Below are 17,509 nucleotides of genomic sequence, written 5' to 3'. Positions count from 1 at the left end.
AAGGGGTCTGTCATATGCTGTTGTCCTTTTGATTGAACTTGGAGAGAAAAGGCTTTTGTATAGCTTGTGGCCAGTTAGCCAGCACACTCCTAATATTATAGGCATAGATTTAGTGACCTGCATGAGAAGTGAGATTGAAATAGATTTATTACAGCTTTACATGCCCCTCGAAAAACCTTGTACCTATGTTGGGGATTTTTAATGGCTTCCTCATACATTAGCATGTGGGCACTGCACAGCAATTTATATCTGAATATTCACAACAGCCGAGCAAGGCAGAGGGAGTATTGTGAGTCATATTTTACAGATGGAGAAGTGAAGCTTTGAGGGTGTATTTATGTGATAGAGTACACTGCTATGGAAAGATCGAGATGAGGTAGACCTGAGTGGCTTGGCTCCTGGAAGGCAGGCTGGTTTCTAGGGGTTTTATACACATGCTTGCTTTGTACAGCATTATCGTGTGCAGTAAGCATTTTCTGTGTAAATTCACACTAGAGGCTTGTGTGCTGCATCCAGGTGTCACAAATCCTGACCCACCCTATCAGTCCCCTTTCTGTGCTGACATAAGCTCCCTAGATCGTTTATTAAATTATAATAAATGGATTTATCATTCCCAGTTATTATCGGAACATATTTGAAAATCGAATTTTGCTGGTCTGTTTAAGCCACCTGGTTTTTTTTCTGTCATCATGAAACCATGATGCCTGGCCTGCTGAGCCCTTCTGCGGATGCCAGGCGGGAGAGCTTGCGCACAGCAGTTCACGCTGGAGCCGCTGGCTCCCGGGCTGACATGCGTAGAGCCGGCAGAAAGCTTCCCAAGGATGAAAGACACCTTCTCTGGGAGCATAATGACCTCTTTCAGCTACAGAGCTAAAATGCTTCACGTGTCACCCCCTCTATTGTTAGCAGACGAACAAAGTTAACAAAAATATTACTTCCATATTTGTTGTACTAATTAACTTCTGTGTGTTCCAGTACTCCAGTCAAGTCACAACATTGCTTGCTGGGGAAATTTCTGTCTGAGTGCTTCCCAGTTTAGGGTGAAACTTTAAATCCTTGTTCTAAGAAATTCCTTCCAATTTCAAGTGCAAACAGAAGGATATGCTCATTTTAAAAGAAATGAGAAGAACAAAGGTTTATTGTATTGCATGGCCCAGTGTAAAAGGTATAGACAGCACTTTGTCAGACATTATTTTTTATGTTTTTTTCCAGAATGCTAAATCCACGAGAAGACCATGAGACCCAGGCCATGGGAAGGTGGATTTTCCTGTTCCAAATACTTGTCTGAGTGATGCCAGTAAAAATTCAGATGTAAAATGAGGCCCATTTTACAGGTAGCAAAACTGAGGCATTCAGTGACTTGTTCAGTAGGCTGTATCACATTTGCATGATTTCTCATTTGCCCTGTGAAGATGAACTTTTTAATGGGATACCTTCATGATTCTGTGGCTTGTGCAACACCACCTTGTTGCTACATAAGGTTCACGGATTGTCAAGGCCATACTGGATTGATATTAAAGAATTATGAGAAGAAAAGGCTTCTGTTTATAACAGCCCCTTTCTTCAGGGTTTTAAATCTTAAGGCGTGGTGACTATCTGGGGGACTGCCCTGACTCTGTCAAGTAGTCGTATGTATTGATGGCGCATCTCCTGCTCAGCAGTGCTGAGATTGCTGGCTGGGCCTTAGGTGCAACATGAAAATAATGTATTCTCATCTTAAAGTGACAGAAGAAGAGCCTTTGCATCTTGAAATATTTGGCCTTGTGTGACTGTACTATTAGTGAGGCGCAGCGTGGTTTGAGGAGCCTCACAGAGAGCAGGTTGCAGGTTTGCTGTATTTTACCCGGATCAAATTATCTCCTGTTCCCTCTGGGTTTTTTTGTCTGCTTTGTTTGTTTCCTCTCAACTGGCTTGAGAAAGAATGTGAGTTATAAACAAAAGATGTCAAGGATTTAATTTAGCTAGTCAAAAAATACTCCTTTCAAATGGTAAAACTGAGGCTGAAAGAGGGGTCTGAGCTGCTGGTTTCAAAGGACTTTTTCTCAGTGCTGTTTGGCCATCACTGGCCCCAGCAGTGATGGGAGAGACTCGGGTCCGAAGCTGAGGAATCTGCCCCGTGCTACCTCTGACACAGCGCCACTATTAGACCTTGTCTGCTAGCCTCCTTTCTTCTTTAAATAATATATACCGGGAAGCCCCACAAAATTCACTGGCTGGCTTGCAGTTATGCAGAGAACAGGTTAAGAAGGAAAACAAAAGTATTTTGGGATTTTTAACAGAGCAGTAGAGCAGTCCTGTTTATTACTTGGGATGTTTGGAATTAATGAGTTCAGGGGTGAATAATTGATAACCATTTTAACACAAGCAAGAATTCAATTAAATATGAAGAAGAGGAGGCTGGGCACGCGGTAAAGAATTTCTCTTTCCCTTTTGACTGCAAACAATCCTTTCGGATCTGGTCACTGAAGACAACTGGCAATGAAATGGGTGTGTGAAAGAGGAGGAAACCAGATATTATGTTACTTAAAAGTCATTCATCATGTCACAGACAGGCAGGAATCTGAACTCCTGAAATAAATAATCGCTGAAGGTGATCTCTCTACAAAGTTACTGCAGCATGAAGCCACTTCCAACCACTAAAATATTCCTTCTGTAATTAGGCCAGGTACCCGAGTGCTGTGCTTGCAGTATGTCTGGGGAAGAACAGGACACGTTAAAATGATTTCCTGGGTGAGACATCTCTGCAAACTGTCTGTAGAAACGAGCTTACTGCTCTGTTGTGCAGATGGGAATGCAGGGCAGTATTCTCATCTCTGGTTTTGCCAATGTGGGCGCTGGAGTAAAGCAGGATTCTGGGTTAAATTCTCAAGCCTGAGTTGCAAAGACTGCTTGAAGAGCCCCATTCATATCTGCCCATCATAGCACCGTGGCTCCAAGTACAAAATTAATTGTCATTTTGCATTTGTCAGCACAGAATATTATTTCCTTCTGTCTTTTAATTCCATACTTGTTTTTTCACATCAAACAGTACAGGCCAGTTTACTGAAAATATTGTCTGTGTAAAAAGACAGTGACTTTGGGATGAGGATGGGCACAAAAGCTTCTGCCAGGAAAATAAGTGATTGTGAGAGATCAATACAGTGCTTACTTCCCCGAGTTTAGGCATCGTGTTTTGGTTTTCCATCTCTTCCAGCGCTCAGTGATACACCCAGCTCCGCATGATGGCTAGCCCTGCAGAAACTAATGAATTTTCCTCAGCGTTTCTGCCCTGAAGCCAATAATACACATTCATATGCTTTTCATCTATGTATTGTACTGTGTCATATTATATTAATTTTTTAATTTTCCTCTCGCTTTCCTGAAAGGTGTCTAAAGATCTAAACTGATTGGCTTTGCAGTGTTTATCAGCATTTCCTATGATGCAAGTGTGCAGTGGGGCTACAGAAGTTATTCTATGGGACTGTTAGCCTGAACCTTTGGTGCTGCTGAGTTTTCTGACGTTAGGACTCCTCGCTCTTCGTTCTGCACAGCCATGTGCTCTGTGGTTCACAGAAAGATGCACATGCACTTTAGATGCACCACACGATACATAATGGGGAATGAATTGCTAGATAAACCTGAAAGAATTTAATAAATGTTCTGTCTTTATTTAAGCGGCTGTAGAAACTGCTTGAAGCTCGAGGTCTACTTTTTCATCAGCTAATGTGTGTGGGACTGAGCATGAGGATGGTGCAGCGAGGATGCCAGCAGAGGTAGGACTGCCTCTCCTTAGATCTGGTTACAACACGTCAGGACCCTGTGGAGGAAAAAGGGAGAATACAATATGTGAATGTGAGAGTTGACTATTCATTCTAACACTGTTTGGAGTCTGTTTTCTTTAGGGTAGGTCTGTATCCATGCCTGTGCCCTGTGGCAGGGAATGGCACATTGCACAGTGGGGTGAAGAGATGGCAGAGGCTGCAGCAATGCAGGGAAGTTAGTAAAATTTAGTGTGTGAGTTGGAACTGCATTAAAGATTAATGTGTAGTCTTAGCACCTGTTCCTCCTTTGTAGGATATCTGCACTTTTAATTTTTAAGCATGTCTTAGCCTCAACCTGGGAAGAGAGATACTATAACCAAGAGAATATACATTATTAACCTTAAAGCTTCCAGCTCGAGTCAGCTCCTACAGCCTCTAACATTCCAGTTTCTCAAGAAGCAGATGAGCACCCACCACCAGGTTTGCAACACTGGCATGGTCCTGGATTGGGCTGACTCCAGGGGCAGTTTTAATACAGCAGAAGGACGCACTCACTTATTTCAGTAGTTCGTAATTAACATATAATGCCTATACCGACTCATCAAAGATCACTGGTGCCTGCAACGTAATCTCAAGGAAGATACTGTTTCTAGTTCTTATCTTGGAAAAGCGGCCACTAAATGTATGCAGGTACCATAGGACAAAGTCCCTGACTCACACAGTAAATTATTGATGGTAGTCATTAGGGTGAGAACGTTGTCTCCTAGCTAACTGCACAGTGTTACGAAGGACCTTAAACAAGTTCAAAGCACCTTTTGAATGGTTTAGCTGGAATAATTGTTAACAGCTGACTTTAACAGCATTCAAGATGGATACCCAGGTAACTTTAATTATTAGTGGCTATAGTGATAGATGTATTGCAGCTAGCTAGAGATGTAGTTCCATATGACATTTCTATTAACTGCATTAGTAAATATTTGAGTAGTGCATTTCCATAGGCTAGATGATGGTATAATGATTTTGAAATAATATTTTTATAAAGCACACAACTGAGAGAATTCAGTCACAAGTATCTAGACTCATTTCAAAAACTTCATGGTGCCAAAGTGTGTGTTGTGTTTAGCTTGGACAATACGCCTTCAGCAGTAAGAACGACTTTTATTCTTGATGCCTGTGTATTCATAAATGTTCACTTTCTGTCTCTGCTGGCTAATGTAGTTTAGTGGACTTCGACAAAGAAATTTCTTGGAAGCTGTGACAGGGGTGACATCTCACTTGCATGCTAATGAAGCCTTGACAGAGGAGATGACAGATGGAACTCCAGGATCAAACCAGCTACTTTTCTCCAACAAGATATTAAAATTCAAAGGTTTATAACAGCTTTTGCATTTGAGGTGCAGGGTTGTCAGTGCCTGCTGATGACTTTCTCTTGCCATAGACTGTAACAAAACTTCCAGGGAAAATTCTGTAAGACCTCTGTAGCAGTACTGCGTCACTAACACAGACTGTTTTCTTAAATAGTCCAGTTTAGGCTTTCTGAATGCTTAGGAAGTTCTGAAGCTGGCCATTTTGGTCACATTCTTGGTGTGGCACTGCCTCCAGCGATCTCCATCACATCTCGTCACAAAACCTGGTGACAGTTTCTATAGGACAGACATGCAGGTAACGTTGACATTCTTGGTCCAGAGCTGACTCATAAGCGGATGAATGACATGGTGAAATTCTCATGATCTGCTTGGCAAACATTCCCTTGCTGCAAAAAACTTGGTTAATCCTCCATTGATTTATTGCGCATCAGTGTGTGAAGACCTGCTCAAAGGAAAGAAGTTTTCTTTGCACCTCCTTTTCTCTCTTCCCCACAGGAAATTGTTGTCTGTGTTTGGGAGGGACACTAGAGTTCCCACTCAGATGCGTTTCATGAAGGTCAGTTGTGCAGCAGAGGTGGTGTCTGCGGAGGAACCGTGGTTGAAAAGCTTGGCAGGGAGCTGCTCCATCAAGTGACAGGGCTGGAGAGAGTCAGCTCGGTACATGAGGAGAGGGAGGCCCTTGCAGGCTGGGGGGGGTTCCGGGAAGGAGTGACACTGAGTCGCTGGGGAGAGGCGCTGAAACCAAGGTGGTCAGCTGGGAGCAGCGGCGCGGAGCAGAGGGAGCAGAGGTGGGAGCCAGGCTGGAGCTCTGCAGCTGGCACCGCAAAGCCCAAATGACAGAGCTCGATGCCGAAGCCAAAGAGAAGTAAGCAAATTATTCCCAAATAGAAGGTGACCAAGGCAGAACGTAATAGAGCATTTGAGCTGCAGATAGCGAGTCAGAGAGGGGAATGCAGTGACCAAAGGCAAGAGAGGAGTTAATTTTTAATTAACCATAATTAATTCCTTCCACATCTTACGTCTGGCGATAGCACAGAGTGAAAGGAAGTAATAGCGGTTTTGCTTCGATGTGTCATAGTACCAGAGAGGGAGGCAAAGGGATCTATTTTAGTGGGTCGAAGTAGCGACTGCTGAACTCGGAGATGATGTGGGTGTCTGGCTGCACAATGATCCTGTTAAATCTGTTGGTGTTCTGCTTATTGCAACACTGAAGGGTTTTTTACTTTGCATGCGATTTTCAGTGTTGCTACTCACGAGTGCGTGGTCTAGCTGAATGGGAGACAGCAGAGCCCCCTCGTTCAGTGATCCAGACTTAAGCCTAAATACAAGAATAGTCCATGGGATGTCATAGGTACCTTGCCATTGAGGCTTTAAACTCATATAGGAATGAGGGAATTTCTTTTTAATAATAGTTGTAGAAGGCTTAAAAATAATTCCTCCTTAGGAAAAAAAAGTATCCGATTAAAAAAAAAGTAATTCTTATCTTCCCCTTTTAATGTATATTTGTTTGACAGATCCAGACTGATTAACAGCTTTTAGTAGCTTAGGGCTTTTGCAACCTTGCTGTGAAAGTTTTTCTTCCCACTGTTATATTACAGTTATTAGGAAAAAAAAAAATCTCAAATGTTCAAAGAAAAACTCATTTGCTCTTGCCAGATAACCCCATGCAGCTTCTTTGGCCCTACTGGTGTTAAACCTGCTCCTTCTTTATTCATCCTCACAGAAAAAAAAACAGCCAAAAACCTGCATTTCTCATTTCAAAAAAACCCAAAACGGTGTTACCCTGCTCCTTCTCGATTTGTCCTTTGGAAGGTCAGCTTTAAAGACCATAAAATCAGCACAGTAATCCTAACAGGATCCGTGAGTAATTCCTCAGGCAATAGCCTTTGTGCATCCACACCCCATGTTTCCCCAACTCTGGAGCCCTCGCGTTGTGACAGTGCTCGGGTGTCCCCAAGCCCTCTCGGCATGCCACCAGCTCCTCGTTCCTGGAACAGTTTATTAACTGGCTGTAATCTGTCAGGGACAGGAGCAACATCCTCCTATTTGCTGAGCACTGAATTCTGGATTTGCAAAAGAGCTGCAAGGCGTGGAGGAATTTTTGCTATTAAAAATCCAGCTTTCTTCCCTCCCTGTCTGGTGTCAGCGAGCGCTGCGCTCGCCGCTCCGGCTGGGCTCGGGCAACGCGGGGCTCTTCAGGGAGCAGAGGGGGATGTGGCCACCTGCCATGGAAATGGAGATTTTACAAACATAATGAAAGGCAAAACAAAGAAAACATTATCTACAATGTGAGCTGTTGAGAAGCAAACAGCAACTTACATATGGCTTGGGCTTGGCACGGCCTTTATTTTTCCCCTTTGACAGGACTCCCTATCTAGTTATTTACTGTATTAATGACACGAGACAGAATTACAGCAAACAAGCCGAGCACATTCCTTGCTGTGATAATTGTCGTTTCCTCTGAGGCTGGGACAGCTGAGCGCTGCCCAGAGCCCTGAACAGACCGATGGCTGCAGGTGGAATGCCAGAGGGGTTCCTGGCTTCTCCTTTCTCCCCACTTATGCTGCTTTTCTTCCACGTCCTCTCTGCTCACCGCCTAGCAGAAAGGAAATACCCACTTTGATTGCCAGGATAATTTTCATTCGCTGTAAATAGTCCTCTGTGAAAAGAGGTGTTCTTAGAGGAAAGATTTACAGGTTCATAAAGATGACACATACTTTTCCTCCAGACCCCCCTCTGTTTTATTTTTTATATGTACAGCATTTACTTCTAAATCACTGTAGTTATTCCTACTTCCTCAAATAACATTCAGCTCCAAGTATAAAAACCAAGATAAATAATGTATAAAGCTACTTATGCGCTTGTATGAAACTCTTTAAAAGAAGTTGTTCATTTTAGATTTAATTTTCAAGTCAAGGAATATATACTTTAATAGTAACACTTTCAGGTTCAAACAATGACCCCCAATCCAAGAATTTCATATCTCCTAATATGCAATATAGTAAAATACAAAAGCATCTGCTGATATATTGGTCTTACATTTGTTAGCCTGCAATGTTACCATCTAACTTTTGACAGCAATTACCTACCCTATTTGATGAGGGTTTATTTTTAAAAAATTCAAGCATTCTATACAAAAATTTACTTGTAGCAGAATATACATTTCTGTATATTCTTTCTTCTTTTATCCTTGTTAAGCACAAATAAAATAATTTCATATAGAAAACATCATACTTTATTCTTAAATACTGCCAGTATATTAAACCCAAACTTTCTTTCTTCCTATAAGAGGAAAAAGAGGTTTTACAGCAATGGCACTGCTGTAATCATGTTGTTAAAGATGAAGTCTAAGAAGTGGTTAATGTTTTGTTGCTCCTTTAAAACATGCCTCTTCACTTACCTGTTTTACCTATTTTAACAGGTTTTCCCTGTTTCAGATGATTAAGTTTCCCTGTGTCAGCCACTCAGTAGCCTTTTAACCATAAGAGCAAACAGCTGAGTCACCTCTGCCTCCAGCCTGCTCTGCTGTGGTGACATATCATACACGGAGGGGGTAGTTTTGTGTTTCAGGAGGTGGGGGGATTTATTCTTTCTCTTTCCTGCTTGGTTTGCTCTAGGCTACCCCTTTGTAGCAATATGGAGGAAGTGAGGGTAAGTTCAGAGCTCTTTGTAAGGTGTTATGCTAATGTGTGCTTTAAAATGAGGATTTCTGGCTAAATGAGGAGAGAGAAGTGTCTTGGCAAACTAGTACCTGACTTGCATCATGTAGGTAGCAATGTTTTTCTTCTTTCTCAAAGGAAGAGTGGTAGAACTGTTTCTGGGGTGTTTTGGAGAGAATGGTGTGACCGAAGGAGGAGGGAAGGAGTTGCCTTTCACCTGCTTGGAGAAGAGAGGGATTTTTTTTTTCTGATCAGTGGAGAAGGGGGCTTGCAGCATGCACAGCAGAATGCTTGGTAACTTGAATATGACTGCTTGAGGACCTTGATCTTTATCTAAAAAGCAAAAACAGAATAACTGCCCTTTGGTGACCCTGATGCACACAGAATGCTGGAGATCCCCACCACCACTTTTGTACTTGCTATGGAGTAAAAATGCTCTAAGAGGGATCACTGTGCTGCTTCCTTTTCCTCCTTCTCTGCTCCCATTGCTGTAACAAGTCAGCCACAGAGCGCTCACCTTTTCTCTCACTTGGTTTCAGAGCTGCGGGCACTGATGGAAGTTCCTCACAGGTGCTGTGACCAGACCCTACCCTCAGAAATTGCTTTTGTGTGCTGTAAAGTATCGTGAGGGGTAGTAAAGGGATGTCTTCTGAAAATAAGACCCTATCTTTCCTTCGCATACACTTCTGTGTTAAATCTCTCCAGCCTGTTTGCTGCTTAATGCTGCAGGTGGCTGCAAAGCAAATCTGTTAACCCCTCTGTGAGAGTGTGGGCTGGTGGCTGCGAGAGGCTCTCCTGGGACTTCAGGTGGTAGTTTCCAAATGAAGCAATTATGTGGCCTATTGGTAATGTCTTTGTGCTTGACTTTTGGATTTAAATGCTTGTTAGCAAAGCGTGCAAGGGAGTCCAGGAAAACTAAAACAAGGAAGGTCTGATAAAGATGTTTTCCGGATCAATTTGAAGGCTCGCTGTTTATTCCCAAGCACGTTCCCTGCTCCATTGTGGCTGCCTCTCCAGGCTCTGTTGAAATACTACACTTGCCAGTAAATTTGCAGCTGGGTAATGAGTCTGTGCTTGCAGCCTCCCCAGATGCACCCTCCGAGTTCCTCCTACCTGCGTGCAAAACTGCAGCCTTGGCATCTGATGCTACTTCAAGCCTGACAGACCAGGCCCAGAGCAAGTGCATGTTCTAAATTAACGTGAACATTTGGGTGACCTTTGCTGTAATCCATGTGAATCAGACCTTGAGTTGCAGCCTCTGCAAGTTACTGTTACCAAAGCAGCCCCTGACTTTCTGGGGGGCCTCTTGTGCAGAGATAAAGACTGGCTTTTGCTATGGGAACTTGAGTTGTAATCTTGTTTTGGACAGCAGTTTGTTGTCCCAGGCGACGTTCATCTTGTCTGCTTTTGGTTTTGACAGTGGCTTGTCACCTCCCTTGAGAGGAGTGATGACACAGGCCAGCTTCTCCTTGCTTTCTGATGCCTCAAGGATTTTATCATCAGGGTTTATGTTGGAACGCTTCTATGGGAGATGTGATACCAATACTTTATCTGTGGCCTTCTGGCTGTGTTCAGGAGTGGGTGTTTGGGCGCAGTTTTCCTCTAGTTCTCTCTTCTGACTGTCTTTAAGACTTGTAAATACCATCCTGGTGAGTTCACTTGTGTTTCAATAAAACTTAGTGCTGCGCTAAGAGGTCATGAATTTTTGCTTTTTTTTTTTTTTAACCCGTCTGGAACTGTAGTGTAAGAATGCAGATTTGTGATAGTGAAAACCCAAGCGTTCAAAATGTGGAAGATTGGTTTTCTAGATTTCTGTGCAGCTGGTGTGGATGTGAAACCTGGCTGGAGGGCTGGACCTCCTGCCCGCAACACCATGCAGCTGGGAGAGGTTGCTCTGCCTCCCTTTCTTATGCCAATAATGACATGCTTGCTCTGAGCAGCCTGAGTCCTGGTTGAGACCAAACAAGCAATAATTATAAATACAGAGGGACTGCAACCTAATCCAGGCAGAGGAAATACTTGTTACATCTTCCCTGTAGCTTGGTTAGGGTGGGTTGGTTGGGTTTTTAAAAATTTTCTGGAGGTGGCCCTGTCCTGCTCTGTGTTCTCTGTAGTTACCGGAGCAAAATCAAGGTCTGAGATGTGCTGTGTCCAACACAGGCGGCATCTTAGCAAAGTGTTTCTGTTCATCTGCAGGACTTTTGAATACATGAGCTTACTGTTGTTTAATGCTACTCTCCCCGTGACATATGGACTGTCAGATACTCAAGGACTGTCCTTCTCCTTCCTAGAAGTTGAATAAATCTGCTCTCCCTTATTTTAAGAAGCTTTAACTCTGAATGTTAGCTTTCCAGCTGGAAATCCTGTGCTCGGTTAGCTAGGGAGTATGTTTTATGGAGCTTATTAGCAATTTGTGCTTTCTAATAAGATGTCCTATTCTGCAATTAATAAAGATTCAGGATTCATTAAGGAGCTGCCTCTGGTCCAGCAGCAGCCGTAAATCTAAGCATGTCAATGCTGAAGAAAACTGGCATTTTTATCTAAAAAGCAATGACTGAGAGAGAAAGCAGTTAAGTGTCTGTGTTCTGGCCTGACGGGATGTGAAGCTGGATTTTACATGGTCTTAAATTTCCCGAGTGAGGTGCGATTGCTGTTGCTTTCCTTGTTCATCAAGCTAGCAGGCCTGGGGTGCAGGGGCTGATAAAGCAAAACTATCTTTCCGAGCAGTTGTTAATGGGTTTGTCAATTAAAAGGTTATAAAGAAGCATTTTATGCTTTAGGTCAGGTGCCTGAATGCCTTGGTGCCTGCTGATAGCGCTGTAACCTGGGAGCACTGGTGCAAACTGGAATCCTGGAGGTGAACTGGGAATTTTAGGGCGAGGAGGGCTGTTTTTACTAACCTGATCCAGAAGAGCAGGCTCACTGGCACTAACACAAAATTTGAGCTGCTCATATTAACCTGACAGGCAATTGTTTTATTAAAGCTGACGTGCTGAATGGGACTCTTTTAATGATATTCTTTACCTGTCTCATTGTGTTAAAGTGGGGAGAGGGGAAGGGGGGGAAGAGGAGCGAGCAGGGCGAGCGATGGCAGGTGGAACTGAACATCAGCACCGGTTTCATGCCTTGAACCGCCCGGCGCGGCTGATGTAGACCCCGCGTAACAAGAAAGAGTTGCTAAGAACAAATCTCTATTGTTCCCCGTCATCTTTAAATGAGTGTCAAAGTAGGCAGGGGGGCTTTGACCGTTAACCGCACAATTTAGCCTGCCTGTTGTGTCCGGCAGCCCCCACCGCCTTGGAGTTTCTCGGATGAGAAAAGGCGGCCTCAGCCCCTTATAAATGGGCCAACTCTTCTCCTTTGTGTGCAGACTGCCCAGTGTGAAATCTGCAGTGACGTTAAATGTTTTCTAATGAATAATTACTGAAAGGAAATGTAGGAATATATGTGTAATGGATTGTAGCGCATTAAAATGTTTTATTTTGGGCACAAAAATGTTGTCCTTCACCAGCGCTGCGATTGTTTCAGGAAGCCTTTTGTGGGGGTTTGATTCTCAATGGATTATCTGTGAGCGCTCGCATTTCAAATAGAAATCAAAAGGGTCCTTTGGCAAACTAATGTTTTTCAAAATGGCAGCCATGAAGCCCATTTAGTATTTAAAGTTTGGGTTTTAAAGAAATGTTTGAACTCTGGAGATTTTCTCACTTTTTTTCTTTCTTTTGATTTATGAAAGTGAAGTGGTTCACCTCGACCTCTCCTCTATTGAGAAAGACAGACAGTCACCCTTTAACAAGTCTATAGCAGACTATGCCCTGGAGACAGACAAGAGGCCTTAAGAACTGTTGGCATTTCCCTGGGCTGTTGATTAACCTTAAAACCCTCTTATTCTGTATTCTTTTGAAAAGAAATTAGGTTACAATGTGTAAATTTTTCTGCAGTATAATTGTATTTATGAATTCTGTTGCCTTGAAAAGTGTGTACAGTAGGGCAAGACAGCCCAAGTTCCTCGTTACAGACCCAAGACATCATTTTTCCACGGTGGTGCCGCTGCTTTTCCAAGCACAGTCAATACATAGCGTTTCAGTTTCATTACAAATGGGGAGGAGGTTTCCAGGGGCCAGTCTCGCTGAAATATCTAAAAATCATCTTGTCTTCTTGTTGACTTTGCTGCAGTCCGATGGCCATAACTTGGTCACTTGGTGGAGATCTGGTCTGCTTTAATCTGGTTTATGTGCAGTTTTCATTTATCTGCAAATTACCCTGAACAGATTAATTTTTATGAGCCACGCCAAAGTTTCCACGGGAGGAGGAAAGTACTTCCCTGTCGCCCTGGGCTCGCTCTTACTGTTGGGCGGTGATGTATTGCTCCAAGTCCTATTGCCAAGCATATACCTCTTTGATGGTCTGAGTTCTCTTTGGGGATGAAGGGATGGGGTCCTGGAGGAGCAGACACCACGCAGGCAGCTGCCTGTAGCCCCCTTCCAGCAGCCCTACGGTATGCTGTGATCTTGACCTTGAGGTCACTGCCAGAGCTGAAGGAAGAGACGTGATTGCCGGGGCCTGTCCGTGCTCTCCTGCTGACCTTGCCAGGCAGGCTCTTGCAGAACATCTTTCTTAACCACTTTTTATGGTCAAGCACTGTCACTGCTTTTTTGGCTGACTTCTCTTGAGAGCCTTAGGTGGAGCAGAGCCCAAGGGGTTTCCTTGTAATCCTTGCCGTGCTGCTGTCCAGTTTTCAGGCCTTTTAATGAGCAAATTCCTGTTGCGCACAAGGGGTGCAGGGCTGGGTCAAGGAGCGCTGCCTCTTGCAGTAAATGAGTATTTCCAAAACAGAGCTCTGATGTTTCTAAAGGAATCTGTACTAGCAGCGTTGCTCCAGGTTCATCTGTCCTGCACAAGCCTGAGACTCTCATGCTTATTTTAAATCTCATGCCTATTTTAAATCGGATGGCTCCAGAGATATCTGCTTACTGTGCTACGTTTCTGTGGCACAAATTCTATTTGTTTACATCTCAGGGGTGTAACAACAGAAGAACAGGCAAAAAGGTCAAATCTTTGGTATCGCAGCAGATTTCCTAGGATGCCAGCTGGAGACAGAGCCAGACAGACTGAACTGTGCTTAGGATCGCTGCGTCCGGCCTTAGATAAGGCTCTGAGTTTCAGAGGGGGTGGGAATGGGCTGTTTTGTTGCAGAGATCGTAACATGTGTGCTCTTGTGTATCTTTCCATTATCAAAACCTGATTCTGTTAGGAAATAGATGGTTCTAAATAAACTGTCTGATAAACAGATGTTTCTTTCCACTTTCCTATGGAAGTATACTTTACTGAGGGTTTTTTTTTTTTATTAAGTTTTGAATGTTCTTGTTCAGAATCAGTATTTATTAGCTGAGGATAAGTCAGAAGTGCCTTTGCCTGACTCGGCTCCCTGGATCATACTCTTTGCCTGTCTTCTTCAGTGACTCCGAGCCGCGAGGTAAGAGATCTAATTTCTAAATGTTGCTGTAAGACCAGGTGAAGGGCTCTTCCACTTCCGTAGACCCTGATCTCGCTACGAGTCCCTTTAGGAGGACACCTTCGTTATTCAGTGAGGTTGGACTTGGGAGTGAAGCTTCTTAAAATAGGGAGATCTTTACAGGATTGAAAGCATCATCTGGAGGATGGTTGACCAGAACTGAGAGGTCACTTGCTGCTGCTCGCGGACCACCAGCTACTCAAACGGAGGGGTTTTATTTTGTTGACAGTTGTTTATGCAGAGAAGCAATCATGAGAAAATATTGGTTGTTGTCTTTGGCAGCTGGGCAGAGGGGGAGAAGGAGCTGGCATCCTTTGAGAGTCGGCAGCAATCGGAGTCCAACCTGAGAAGTCATTTTTGGGGGGAGAAACTGGCTGTTGCATATGGGGGGAAAAAAAAAAAAAAAAGGGATAAACCGTGAAAACTTCAAACTGCAGATTAAAATGGGTTTTGCAGTGACCTCTAGTGGGGAGCCAAGCCGGGAGGTGAGGATTCAGTTCAAGGGTGGTAGCTTTTTGTGCCTGGATTTGCTCAAATTGCCCATCAGAAAGGTTAGAGGCCATTACTTGTCTTCAGTCTTTTAGTGAGATCTTAAAATCTCATCAAGCGGTGCTGTCGGCATAAACCTCGCTGCGGCCGGAGCGCTGACAGCGTGTTAGATAATTCATTAAAGGTGGAGGATGTTAGCATCCCTGCCCAAGGAGGGAGGCGAGCAAACAGCCCGACACATGATACTTGGTGTCAGTGGGCCTTAACTTCAGCCCTGTTAACTCTTTATGGAAGAAGCGCGGGGTGGAGAAGGATTGACGGGAGATGGCACGCTGCGGCTGGGGGCGTGCAGGTAACGGAGGAGATGTGTGTGAAATAAAAACATTTCTGGATTTGTAGGGTGGTGATAAGGAAATCCAGCATCTCTGGCAGGTTGGGATGGCTTTAGAGGGGGGTTGGATGGAAGATCCCTGAGAAGATTATTTTTTTTTTTTCCCCTGCTCTTCTCATGGGATTTGGTGGCCTTATGGGTGGACTCAACACATCTGGAGTCGGGTGGCTTGCGTGGCACTTTGCTATAGCTAAGGGTGCTCGCCTGACTGCGTGGGTAAAAGGCTACTTGAAAGATATGCTGCGTGAGGCTCTTGCCTCGTGTTTGTATTTGCATGTAGCATGGTTGGTTTGTGTTTTCTAGTGCTTCCAAAACAGCAGTGGCATCATAACTGATCCTCCTCTTCCCCTGTACATTAATCTCTTATGTTCTGTGGTGTTAAACCAAAGAAACAGCGACAGTTAACTTTGGAGCCTGTTGAAAAATCAAGTTCTGAGCCTCTGGCAAAGATAAGTAATAATTTTGCAAAGCTTCTCTTTTTTTTTAAAAAAAAAGATGTTTTTCTATCTGTTCCTTGCCAAGTCTTGTTTGTTTGTTATAAACTGGTACAAACTTTGTCAAAGAACTAGTCTGTTGCTTCTGACCTTATTTTAGCCCTTTTTCAAGAGCTGCGTATCTCATGAATTTGTGTTGTGATCTGACAAAGTTCCTTGTAGTTTCAGTGTTGAGAGACAAATCCCTGTGGGAAAAGAAGAAAACCCTAATTGTAGTGAGGGAGAGATTTTCTGATAGAGCTTGCATCTCAGTAGGCAAGAAAGAAATCTCCTGACTCCTAAGTGTTGAGGAAAGGAAAATAATCCTTTTAAAAGAGCAGTGTCTTGCTGGGGTAATGTGCACTGATGAGTCCGGGGAGGGGGTATCTCTTACTGTTGGTGATGCCAGGTAAGCACAAAACTTTGAGTAAACTTCCAGAAACGGGGTGGGGGGCAGGCCAGTAAATGGTACTGTGATAATAAAAGCAACAGCAAAATACTGTGAAAATCTGAACACAAAGTAGCCCAGAAAAGAGTTCGGGATTTTTGTCTAACAGGGAACAGTGTCACTTACCAATTAACATACGAGTGAGAGAATTAGGTTAAGGAAACCTGATCAGGTGGATGGCCACTGTGGTTTCAGGCTTATTCTTTCATGCTTCCTGGCTTGGAGAGAATGTAAAAGTCGCTTGTCCAGCTTGTCCTGAGTTCTTTCTCAGAAGGGCAAACCCACCTTAAGTTGTTTATAGTCCATCTTTCTTGTAAAATGACAAACCCTAACCTTGTCAGGCAGCCACTGTCCTATGACCAAATTGGAGTGGAAAAAATTAGTATCAACTGGGGGGAAAAATAAGGGGAAATGGTTCAGACTGTGATATGGTTTGAGTTCTGTACTGCCTTAGGTCAATCTTAATTTAAAGTTTTCAGTTTAAATTCTTTGTTTGGCCTGGTCCAGGGTATCTGTAGAGGAAGGTGGGTTCAGGGCATTATTATTTTGATTAATACTGCATGTGTATTTTGAAAGTGAAGCTGTTCATGTGTTCTCTTTGCTTGTAGTAATTCTGCCAAAAAACCTGCTTTACCCTCAGGAGAAAAGATCAGATGATTCCTTACTCAGACTGTCAGAAATATCCTGAAATAACTGACAGCTGAAAGAAAACAACAGTCGAGAAAGACAGGAGGCTTCATATGCCATAACCCCTAAAAGAGGTGGTACGGGATACTCCAGACGAGACTGGCACGTTAACGTGGGGCAGCCGGACACCGTGGGTGTATACACGTGGTGTGGTAGAAATGTCTGGATAGGTCTAATTCAGGATGGAGTAGCTCTGGTGTGTTGATACTGGTCTGGTACTGGAGGCTGCTGACTGAGCAGTTGCCACGTGGGCCAGGGGTAGGTATCTTGATGGCTTGCTAGAGAAGCACTGGCTGTGCGCAGAGCAGAGGGTCTGTCAGGAGTTCCTGCAGGCAGGCCAAAGCCTCTGCTTTAAAAATGGATTTGCAATTAAATTCAAAGACATGTCTTACCTGGTAAGACATGCTTAAGTTTGAGAACTCATTCAACAGCCCTGGCTTCATAGGTTTGATTGCTTTTAATTCTCTGTCACTGGATACTGAATTATTACAGCCTGAACATGCTTCATTTGAGAGATGCACATCTTTACTGGTCTGCCGTGCTGGTAAATTCCTTCTGTTCCTGACGCGGAGCTAACGAACAGCTGCTCTGCTAAGCCTGATAAACACTCCTACAGCTTGGTCAGGTCTTAAGAAGGTTCTGTGCCCTCCCAGCCTGGGCAGGTCAGCCCTGCTGGTAGGGGCTGGGCTCCATGCTCGGCCGCCCTTGTAGTGAGATCAAGAAAGGATGATTAAGACAGAATT

General features: G+C 43.8%; 1 protein-coding gene across 7 annotated transcripts in view; it reads left to right on the top strand.

Moving 5' to 3' along the window:
• The window catches only part of MYO1H (myosin IH), a 57,526-nt gene that overhangs the window by 14,460 nt on the left and 25,557 nt on the right, over positions 1-17,509 (top strand). For 6 of the 7 annotated variants that reach the window (XR_012625598.1, XM_074843719.1, XM_074843717.1 and 3 more), the window contains 2 exons: positions 1,213-1,334; positions 3,655-3,752. Coding sequence is in view for 5 of the 7 variants with exons in the window: in XM_074843719.1 (XP_074699820.1) it covers positions 3,741-3,752 (12 nt within the window). In the remaining 2 variants the exon portion in view is untranslated. Of the gene's footprint in view, positions 1-1,212; positions 1,335-3,654; positions 3,753-15,089; positions 15,120-17,509 lie in introns of those variants that run through there. The other variant, XM_074843724.1, reaches the window with a different exon arrangement.

This window comes from Strix aluco, chromosome 18 (assembly GCF_031877795.1).
Source record: "Strix aluco isolate bStrAlu1 chromosome 18, bStrAlu1.hap1, whole genome shotgun sequence".
NCBI classification, from domain to species: Eukaryota; Metazoa; Chordata; class Aves; order Strigiformes; family Strigidae; genus Strix; species Strix aluco.
The sequence above is the reverse complement of the archived record's forward strand: the minus strand, read 5'-3'. Positions and strand labels throughout refer to the sequence as shown.